At 34.7% G+C, this 11,803-nt stretch overlaps 1 protein-coding gene across 2 annotated transcripts; it reads left to right on the top strand.

Annotated features, from left to right (window-relative positions):
• The first annotated feature begins 4,948 nt into the window (after positions 1-4,948).
• On the top strand, positions 4,949-9,535 carry LOC140748304 (uncharacterized). Of its 2 annotated transcripts, none has more exons than XM_073081136.1 (7): positions 4,949-5,192; positions 5,411-5,508; positions 5,581-5,810; positions 6,287-7,395; positions 7,643-7,829; positions 7,999-8,223; positions 9,216-9,535. In XM_073081136.1, exons 1-7 carry the CDS (start codon positions 5,110-5,112, stop codon positions 9,375-9,377), a joined length of 2,094 nt encoding a protein of 697 aa, XP_072937237.1. In that variant the 5' UTR covers positions 4,949-5,109; the 3' UTR covers positions 9,378-9,535. The 2 variants fall into 2 exon arrangements, with proteins under 2 accessions (XP_072937237.1, XP_072937238.1); XM_073081137.1 differs by lacking the exon at positions 4,949-5,192 and adding an exon at positions 5,211-5,341.
• The last annotated feature ends 2,268 nt before the right edge of the window (positions 9,536-11,803 follow it).

Below are 11,803 nucleotides of genomic sequence, written 5' to 3' on the forward strand. Positions count from 1 at the left end.
GGATTGGTTGTAATTTTAAATTGTAGCTATGTTACTATTGTATATAAAACCGATGAGATCCTTCATCTGGTTACGTGAACATGATTGAAAAAAATATTTGTCGAAAATCCATCCGATTTTTGCTATTCTAGTATGCTCTGCTGGCACTTTAGTGTGAGTTCTGGGATTGGTTGTATTTTTAAATTGTAGGTTTGTTACTAGCCTACATAAAACCGATGAGTTCTCGTCATCTGGTTACGTGGACATGATTGTAAAAATATATTTGTCGAAAATCCATCCAATTTTTGTTATTCTAGTATGCTCTGCTGGCACTTTAGTGTGAGTTCTGGGATTGGTTGTATTTTTAAATTGTAACTATGTTACTAGTCTACATAAAACCGATGAGTTCCACCCATCTGGTTACGTGGACATGATTGAAAAAAAAATATTTGTCGAAAATCCATCCGATTTTTGTTATTCTAGCATGCTCTGCTGGCACTTTAGTGTGAGTTCTGGGATTGGTTATATTTTTAAATTATAGCTATGTTACTAGTCTATATAAAACCGATGAGTTCCCGCCATCTGGTTACGTGGACATGATTGAAAAAAAAATATTTGTCGAAAATCCATCCGATTTTTGTTATTCTAGCATGCTCTGCTGGCACTTTAGTGTGAGTTCTGGGATTGGTTATATTTTTAAATTATAGCTATGTTACTAGTCTATATAAAACCGATGAGTTCCCGCCATCTGGTTACGTGGACATGATTGAAAAAAAAATATTTGTCGAAAATCCATCCGATTTTTGCTATTTTAGTATGCTCTGCTGGCACTTTAGTGTGAGTTCTGGGATTGTTTGTATTTTTAAATTGTAGCTATATTACTAGTCTACATAAAACCGATGAGTTCTCGCCATCTGGTTACGTGGACATGATTCAAAAAAATATTTGTCGGAAATCCATCAGATTTTTGCTATTCTAGTATGCTCTGCTGGCACTTTAGTGTGAGTTCTGGGATTGGTTGTATTTTTAAATTGTAGCTATGTTACTAGTCTACATAAAACCGATGAGTTCTCGCCATATGGTTACGTGGACATGATTGAAAAAAAAATATTTGTCGAAAATCCATCCGATTTTTGCTATTCTAGTATGCTCTGCTGGCACTTAAGTGTGAGTTCTGGGATTGGTTATATTTTTAAATTGTAGCTATGTTACTTGTCTATGTGAAACCGATGAGTTCTCGCTATCTGGTTACGTGGATATGATTGTTAAAATATATTTGTCGAAATTCCATCCGATTTTTGCTATTCTAGTATGCTCTGCTGGCACTTTAGTGGGAGTTCTGGGATTGGTTGTATTTTTAAATTGTAGCTATGGTACTAGTCTACATAAAACCGATGAGTTCTTGCCATCTGGTTACGTGGACATGATTGTAAAAATATATTTGTCGAAAATCCATCCAATTTTTGTTATTCTAGTATGCTCTGCTGGCACTTTAGTGTGAGTTCTGGGATTGGTTGTAATTTTAAATTGTAGCTATGTTACTAGTCTACATAAAACCGATGAGTTCCTGCCATCTGGTTACGTGGACATGATTGAAAAAAAAATATTTGTCGAAAATCCATCCGATTTTAGCTATTCTAGTATGCTCTGCTTGCACTTTAGTGTGAGTTCTGGGATTAGTTATATTTTTGAATTGTAGCTATATTACTAGTCTATATAAAACCGATGAGTTCCCGCTATCTGGTTACGTGGAAATGATTGAAAAAAAAATATTTGTCGAAACTCCATCCGATTTTTGTTATTCTAGTATGCTCTGCTGGCACTTTAGTGTGAGTTCTGGGATTGGTTGTATTTTTAAATTGTAGCTATGTTACTAGTCTACATAAAACCGATGAGTTCCTTCATCTGGTTACGTGGACATGATTGAAAAAAAATATTTGTCGAAAATCCATCCGATTTTTGCTATTCTAGTATGCTCTGCTGGCACTTTAGTGTGAGTTCTGGGATTGGTTATATTTTTAAATTGTAGGTTTGTTACTAGTCTACATAAAACCGATGAGTTCTCGTCATCTGGTTACGTGGACATGATTGTAAAAATATATTTGTCGAAAATCCATCCAATTTTTGTTATTCTAGTATGCTCTGCTGGCACTTTAGTGTGAGTTCTGGGATTGGTTGTATTTTTAAATTGTAACTATGTTACTAGTCTACATAAAACCGATGAGTTCCAGCCATCTGGTTACGTGGACGTGATTGAAAAAAAAATATTTGTCGAAAATCCATCCGATTTTTGCTATTTTAGTATGCTCTGCTGGCACTTTAGTGTGAGTTCTGGGATTGTTTGTATTTTTAAATTGTAGCTATATTACTAGTCTACATAAAACCGATGAGTTCTCGCCATCTGGTTACGTGGACATGATTCAAAAAAATATTTGTCGGAAATCCATCAGATTTTTGCTATTCTAGTATGCTCTGCTGGCACTTTAGTGTGAGTTCTGGGATTGGTTGTATTTTTAAATTGTAGCTATGTTACTAGTCTACATAAAACCGATGAGTTCTCGCCATATGGTTACGTGGACATGATTGAAAAAAAAATATTTGTCGAAAATCCATCCGATTTTTGCTATTCTAGTATGCTCTGCTGGCACTTAAGTGTGAGTTCTGGGATTGGTTATATTTTTAAATTGTAGCTATGTTACTTGTCTATGTGAAACCGATGAGTTCTCGCTATCTGGTTACGTGGATATGATTGTTAAAATATATTTGTCGAAATTCCATCCGATTTTTGCTATTCTAGTATGCTCTGCTGGCACTTTAGTGGGAGTTCTGGGATTGGTTGTATTTTTAAATTGTAGCTATGGTACTAGTCTACATAAAACCGATGAGTTCTTGCCATCTGGTTACGTGGACATGATTGTAAAAATATATTTGTCGAAAATCCATCCAATTTTTGTTATTCTAGTATGCTCTGCTGGCACTTTAGTGTGAGTTCTGGGATTGGTTGTAATTTTAAATTGTAGCTATGTTACTAGTCTACATAAAACCGATGAGTTCCTGCCATCTGGTTACGTGGACATGATTGAAAAAAAAATATTTGTCGAAAATCCATCCGATTTTAGCTATTCTAGTATGCTCTGCTTGCACTTTAGTGTGAGTTCTGGGATTAGTTATATTTTTGAATTGTAGCTATATTACTAGTCTATATAAAACCGATGAGTTCCCGCTATCTGGTTACGTGGACATGATTGAAAAAAAAATATTTGTCGAAACTCCATCCGATTTTTGTTATTCTAGTATGCTCTGCTGGCACTTTAGTGTGAGTTCTGGGATTGGTTGTATTTTTAAATTGTAGCTATGTTACTAGTCTACATAAAACCGATGAGTTCCCGCCATCTGGTTACGTGGACATGATTGAAAAAAAATATTTGTCGAAAATCCATCCGATTTTTGCTATTCTAGTATGCTCTGCTGGCACTTTAGTGTGAGTTCTGGGATTGGTTATATTTTTAAATTGTAGGTTTGTTACTAGTCTACATAAAACCGATGAGTTCTCGTCATCTGGTTACGTGGACATGATTGTAAAAATATATTTGTCGAAAATCCATCCAATTTTTGTTATTCTAGTATGCTCTGCTGGCACTTTAGTGTGAGTTCTGGGATTGGTTGTATTTTTAAATTGTAACTATGTTACTAGTCTACATAAAACCGTTGAGTTCCAGCCATCTGGTTACGTGGACATGATTGAAAAAAAAATATTTGTCGAAAATCCATCCGATTTTTGCTATTCTAGTATGCTCTGCTGGCACTTTAGTGCGAGTTCTGGGATTGGTTATATTTTTAAATTGTAGCTATGTTACTAATCTACATAAAACCGATGAGTTCCCGCCATCTGGTTACGTGGTCATGATTTAAAAAAAAATATTTGTCGAAAATCCATCCGATTTTTGTTATTCTAGTATGCTCTGCTGGCACTTTAGTGAGAGTTCTGGGATTGGTTATATTTTTAAATTGTAGCTATGTTACTAGTCTATATAAAACCGATGAGTTCCCGCTATCTGGTTACGTGGAAATAATTAAAAAAATATATTTCTGGAAACTCCATCCGATTTTTGTTATTCTAGTATGCTCTGCTGGCACTTTAGTGTGAGTTCTAGGATTGGTTATATTTTTAAATTGTAGCCATATTACTAGCCTATGTAAAACCGCTGAGTTCCTTCCCCCTGGTTACGTGAAAATAATATGAAAAAAAGTTTTGTCGAAAATCTTTCCGATTTGTACTATTCTAGTATGCTGTAGTGTGCTGGCACTTTAGTGTGAGTTCCTGGGTCAGTTATTGTACAAATGTATCATTTTATTACTAGGCTTTGCAAAATCGACGAGTTTCCACTTTTAAATAACCTTTTTGCATATTTTTTTTTTTTGGTTAAATTTTTGTCTATTTATTTTATCTATAAATTATTTTTTAAGTTTATTTCGCGAGAACTATCACTGAAAACTATTAGGAACTCTAGATATTAAGCTAATTACACTAATCAATAGCTTTTTTTTCAATTTTGTAAAAAATGCTCTGCTCTGTGAAGTTAGCAGAGCATTATTTTATTCTGCTTTATCTCCGTGAAATCGCCAGAACTATTCCTGAAAACTATCAGGAACTATAGAACTCATGTGCATGCGAATAGAACTCTTATTTTTTAGTGCTCTGCTGGCAAATGCTGTGCTAGTTTCACGGACACAAGTGCATTGAGGTAATTATTTCTTCCAACAGATATAATATAGTAATATAAGCAATATAATATAGTTATTAATTTAAAATAAATATATTTAACTTTATGGTGTTTTACATCGAATTTAGCCAATATCAAGTGTAAAATTTCATAACTTGTTATAATACTTATAATTAGTATTCTTAGTTGCCTGTGGTAGTTTCTCTGAATAGTCTGTGTTCACATTTTACTGTTTGCTGTTTGTAACATTTCTTGTCTGTGGCGTAATAAGCATTTCATTCAATTTCACCGCTGCTGTTGTTGTCTGTCGCTTTAATCAAAGCAGATTTCAATGTGTTTTACCGTGTAGTGACCAAATATACGTGTTACGTATTATTTAGGTAATGGAAGCATAATCAAATTTATAATGAAGGCCATGTTGGCTTACGTGCGTAGTCTCTTCGATTGGTGCGAAGAAAAGCCTAAAAGACCAAGCTTCAAAAGAGACAGGTAAGTAGAGTGAAATGTGAATTTGACATTTCTTGTTTACGACATTATAGTTCGGTTATGGCGGCAAAGTCGGTAAATTCATTATTATTCGTCAATTACAATCAATAAACTATGTTCAGAATACCTCTGAAAGTAGCCTCTAAGTTCTGGTAAGTGAGTACATGTTTTTATGTTCAATCGTCCAATTACAAGCGATACAGTTTGCTTTTCTTTTGCAGGAGTGAGGATGATTTGTCGTCTGACGAGGATTCTCCAGCTCTTAAAAGAATCAAACGTTTGAAGAAAACTGCATTTCCCGAAACCATGGGAAATAAAGGTGATAATAATTGCTCTGTAAATTATAGTCTCCTATTATTGATATAAGTTAATCGTTAAAATTTCTTTTCAGATCTTAGGGACAAGGTAGAGAAAGTGCGATATGTGCCTATAGATGTGGAAAAGGGGCATCCGAGTACATCAACTCCAAATGAAGTGCAAACGAGGGTGACAAATAGGCTAAGATCAATAAAATTATTAGAGTCATCTGGGAAAGGGAGTTCAACACCAAACAGAAAACCAAGGATGCACACTCCTGTGCGGCCAATCCTGCATACAGTGGTTGATGATGATGATCAGGAGGTATGTATATATTCTATCATCTGACATATTTACAGTGCTTGGTGCTGCTTTATTGTGATTTGAAGAGGACATACTTTTGAGGCATTCCAACTTAGTCGTCAGGGGAAGCAACAAGTCTGTGGCTCACGTCAGGCAGGAACCTAGAGTTATATGGGCTCGGTTACAAGTGTCCATGAGCGGCAATACTCGCTTACCATCAGACGGACTGGATGCTACTTTGCTATGTAACGGCCGAAAATCAAGTCCACTTTAAGATGAATCTGTAGACAATTGTTATTAACACTTAATGTGATTGAAATAGGAGAAGGAAGTGAATCATAGATCATCCAATATATTTAAATGAATACATCAGTTATAATGTCTGTTTTACTACACTTGTCTATTCATTTCTTCCTCTCTCTATATGTACATTTCTAGTGTTTTTAGGTTCAACACATGATGATTAACATTAAACTAATTACAATTTATTTTTTTAGGTAACATTCATTGAAAATAAACCAAAAAAGGCAGAAAAGCCTAAGAAACCCTCAAAAATATACATTGATGTGGATGATGAAGATGAAGACCATGATGTACAAGATGATGATGTCATATTTGTAAAGAAGGTGACGTCCCCACCACCTGTGAAACCATACAAATTCTTCACTTCCAAAAACAAAGATGATACCGAGGAGTCACAAGATGATGAGCGAATACAATATTATAAAATATGTAAAAAACTTAATGATCGAAGCTCTAGTAATGCATCACCCAGATCTCTTAGTAAATTTAAGTCCCCGGCTGGAATTACCAAATCATATAGGAAGACCTCTCCAGCCATTCCGAGATGGCTTGAGACACAGAAAACATCTACAGTGTTATCAAATAGGAGCCGGCTACAAAATATAAATGGTAATGCCAGAACAACATTCTCTGAAGTGTTTAACTTGGATGAAAGGAATCGTTATCAAGAACTAATTAAGAGGGTTACCGATTGTATGAAGCTTGCAACTCCAAGGAAACCTGATATTATAAATCTGGCTGAAGATGCAGCATTCTTTCGTAATACCCAAAGAGCCCAAAAGAGTGCTTTAGATGACTTGAAACTAGTAGAAAAACGATTAAATATTGATAAGGAAAATGATAATACGACAGAATATGATCCAATCACTGTAGCCTCAATCAATTCCTCAGATTCTGAAGTGGAAATTGTTCCTTCAGAGGCATCCACTTCCTCATCAGTTAAGATAAATCCTATAAATACATTACGAGATTCCTTTAAAGATCGAACAGTCACATCTAATGACTGGGTAGCAAAATTAAACTCAAAATATAAAAAAAGGAATCAGGATAGTAAGGAGAAATTGAAAGATGCTGTCCGTGAATCTGAAATAATATCAAAAGTGATCCATAAACAGAATGTAGCATTACTAGAACATAAATTAAAGTATGAATTAAGTATACCTGAGAGTCTTATTGAAGAAGTTCCTCCAACTGTGGAACTACCTAAGTTGACTCCAGAACAGGAGCAACTAGTGGACAGAGCATTGGGCCCTGGTCCCCCCAGTCAACTACTAGTGGAGAAATTTAATTTAAGGATACACAGGTATGTCAGGGTATAATCTAAATTAAATGAAAAAAACATACTGCTTTGTAAAGGTGAATACTGACATAGAACATTTATAAATATTTCCACACAATCATAGAGTAGAAAAAGGCTTTGGGTATGTTGCTGCTATAATTTACACATAATTCACACATTCTATATAATATCACTTTTCAATGTACAACAAAATTAAATTATTGTTATATGGAACTTTTTCATTGTAATAAAATCTTCAAATCACTTGCAGGCGCGACCTTCAGACCCTCGCAGGGCTAAACTGGCTTAATGATGAGGTGATTAACTTCTACATGAATCTGCTTATGCAGCGCAGCACCGAACGTAAGGACTTGCCGCGCGTATACGCCACAAACACATTCTTCTACCCTAAACTCATGCAGACAGGCCAGTCTGGGCTCCGGCGGTGGACGAGAAAGGTAACGAATTGTAGTTTTTATGATTGCTGAAACTTTATAAAAATATTTCAACTTTTTCTGAATCATGTATATAATGTTTCTTCTACTTTGGATTCAGTTGCAATTGTTCGTTCGTGTTGCAAATGAGACTGACAGGTTAAATATCTGCTTCAATATATAAAAATTACAGGTAGATATATTCGCGCACGATCTCATGGTGATCCCCGTTCACCTGGGAGTGCATTGGTGTCTGAGTATTGTGGATTTCCGGGAAAAACGTATCTCTTACTTGGATAGCATGGGCGGCAGAAACCAGGCGTGCTTGGATGCGCTACTACAGTATCTGCGCGATGAGCATCAAGACAAGAAGGGGCAACCCTTTGACGACAATGGTTGGACCACTGAAAACTTAAAGGTAATTTAATAGAAATAGTCTATGTACGTGCGAATTGCAGTAAGAGAGGGGGGAACATCATACACTTTTTATTAGTCATATTTCAGTAAACATTAGCCATACTAATAATGAGTATTTATTGAACATTGTTACATCTATGGCCCTTGTAGCTAAATCTTATGCTTTACTTTCGTTGTTTACCTCGATTGTTGTAATTTAAGCAAGGGATAGTTTATTCTGATTAAATAAAATAGTAGTCGTGGACAAAAACAATCGACCCAAGATATGATTGCAGTCCTATATGAAGTCTTATAGGACTGCAATCATTTCTGGTTACAATGCCTCAAGTGTTTATCTCCCATCACAATACTGAAATACAGCAGCATTCAAATCTACCATTATTAGATAGAAACAGGTCCGAGTCAATTCCATGTGAAGGTTCGATTACTTTCGAGAGTTTTATTGGCAAAGTAAACTAATGAAGGACTTGTCAATAACATGGTGTTTAACGAGGAGGTGTCTTAGATCTATGTGCAAACTATAATCAACCGAATCATGCAAGATTTACTTTCAACAGTAAAACATTTTGACTCTCCCTTCGTTATATATTTATGAAGTCGCCATGATGGTAAAACACGACATTCAACATTACGATAAAATTACATTGAATAGGCATAATAATAAATTACTAAATTTGTACTGTAATTTGTAAGTTGTTCCATGACAGTTGTATGGGCCCTAGAATATACAATGCTTTACCTATTTATATCAAAAATAAACGTGAATTTGACTTTAAAAAATTGATGACACAGCCTATTATTCTATTAAAGACTTTTTGAAGACTAGATAATTATAAAAATGATTTATTCGAATTTATTTGTTATTACGACTTCTAAATTTGCATGCCTTGACAGGTGAAACTTGGCGAACTTATGTACTTTTACTGTTATCTTATGACCTACCCGTGTTCTTGGAAATAAATATATTTGAATTTGAACGTGCGCGTGTTGCAGGACATCCCACAGCAGATGAACGGCAGCGACTGCGGCATGTTCGCGTGCACGTTCGCGGAGTTCTCGTGCCGCGGCGCGCGCTACAGCTTCACGCAGGCGCACATGCCCGCGCTGCGCCGCAAGGCCGCGCTCGAGCTGCTGCTCGGCAAGCTGCTGCTCTGAACCGCCCGCCACGCCGCGCTCCGGGGTTACCGTGTGTCCCACTCCACTATGCGACTCAAACCCGCCTGCGAAGTTACGCCGTCACAATCTAGAGTCAGCGCAGTCGCCGCTATCTATATGAATTGAAAACACTTGAATAAAACTTGAAATGCCCGAATAATGGCACCATCAGAATCTCAATAATCTGCACTAGTGTGTAAATAATTTTTCCCGCATAACATATTTACACTAATTGGCCATACTAAAACACTCGTCTTTTGTGGTTAGCCCCAAGTACAATAGACACAGAGGTTTTATGAACCCAGGATCTTTAAATATCACCCAATCGTAACAAATCTTGCTGCTTTGAGCCCCAAGGAACTACAGCATACACAACCAAGTGCAGGTAATTCCATGTCTAGATTGAAAACTACATATTTTAACCTAATTTGTATTATATGACCTTAGTCTAATCTTTATTTTTATTGTGAACACATGGCAACCCAAAAAGTGATTGTGTTAAAGTGATAATTATGAACTGGTGGTGTTTGTTTGTGAGACTGATGGATTGTAAAGTTCTACTTCGGCGCACTCAAGCCTATGTGTGTTAAATGTGTCATTGCTCTCCAGTGTAGAAATATGGTTATGATGCTTAACGGCAGTGGTAGTGTCTTCTGCTTAAAGGTCTTTCTTTACAGATATGTTTGTTATCTTATTAAATATAACATGGCAATATCATTACTACAAAATATAAGTAAGTTAAAAAAATAAATGTAATAAGTACTATACCTGTGACACTAAATTGATAATTACAATTGATGACAGAGATGGATCAAACATGAAAACGTGTCAAGTTTTCCATAAATTGACTTTATTTGGAGCAAAAGGATGAATGTAAATATAAAATTTGTCATTATTGTCCTTGAATATGTTAAAATTCAATTTTAGCGGCAGGATTATAAAAATCAAATTACTTAAAAAAAGACGTATCTGATCGTTATTATGAAGTTCGGGTATTCATTGACTACTGCCGATAAGTTTCTGGTAACATTAAATTATATTATGAGATATGAGAAGTTCTAAGCTGTCCACACACAAAACATTTAATCTGTTATTAATCATTCCATTTTTAACATGAAAATATAATGATAACCGCCATTTAATGTACTATTTTGCCCAAAGACAAGATTTTTCTTTAAACTGGCATTTAAAAGTAAATTTTAGACTGCATTGTGACTGGACAGCGTAAAATTAATAATACTTTCTCATAGTTCTAAGTATTTGAGATGTACATAATTGATAGAAACTTTGTGTTCTTCCTATAGTAAACAAATGTATACTATGTAATATGATTCGGGTTTGGTGGTTGATCTAGATAAAACAGGATCAAATAACAAAATTTGGTATAATTTCATGTTCCAATTCCATATAATGCTTATTTCTAATTTCTAATTTGAAGTAAGTAACATGAGAATATTCTCAATTTAATTGAGTCTAGCGATAAACAGAGCTCATGGTGAAAACATGAACATATTAGATAAATAATAGATTAAGTTATATTTTAAGTGAAGTAAACATTAAAAAGGTAATTGAAAAATATGCTACAACTAAAGTATGACGAGAGGAAACATTAAGATATATTCACATTTCGCAGAAAAAGTACATTACATAGTTGTGTGTAAATAATATACATTGATATTTGAATCCACTGTATCTTATTATTGTTAGTATACGACTTGTTCAAGGACAACATTAATCAATGAGGAGTCAGATTGCCAGTTATTTATGATTAAGGTTGTTTAATAATCTTGACTATTGGCACATGAGTGTCTTATATATTTGTACTTATTTTGATTAATCTTATGTTACTGCCTTAAGCCTGCACATATAATACGTTATTATAAATTTGTATGTATTCACGCAGTTATTTGCCAGGTTTCTATTTATTACAATTCATATTTACACCATGACTTTTCATCTAACTTATATTCAACAAGTATTGTAAAAATAATTATAAGTTGTAACTTAATTTTGCATTGTTTCCAATTTATTGTAAAAGGTTTTGTAAGGACTAAAATGAATACATGAATAAATACACGAATAAGATAACTTCAGAATTTTTATTTACCTTGTAAGTTATAATAATTTAAAAGTTTTTGCAATATTAATATAAATGTGGAATAAATAGCTGAATACGATAATGAAATATTTGCATCACGAATTAAATTTGAGACTTTTTTAAATTGAGACACTTATACAAACTTAGATTCGATATAAACGTAATTTGTTATTCTGGATTATCACCACCGTATACTCTATAGCAGCGTTTCCCAGCCATTTTCAGTCCACGGACCCTTAGGAAATCAGGCACTTTTTTCACGAACCCCCTTAATAATAAAATGAAGAGCAAAAAAAAAACAATCCCAGCCAAAACATAATTTAAAGAC

Source organism: Epargyreus clarus, unplaced genomic scaffold (genome assembly GCF_041222505.1).
Source record: "Epargyreus clarus isolate Ecla_fem2 unplaced genomic scaffold, WU_Ecla_fem_2.2 ptg000015l, whole genome shotgun sequence".
NCBI lineage: Eukaryota > Metazoa > Arthropoda > Insecta > Lepidoptera > Hesperiidae > Epargyreus > Epargyreus clarus.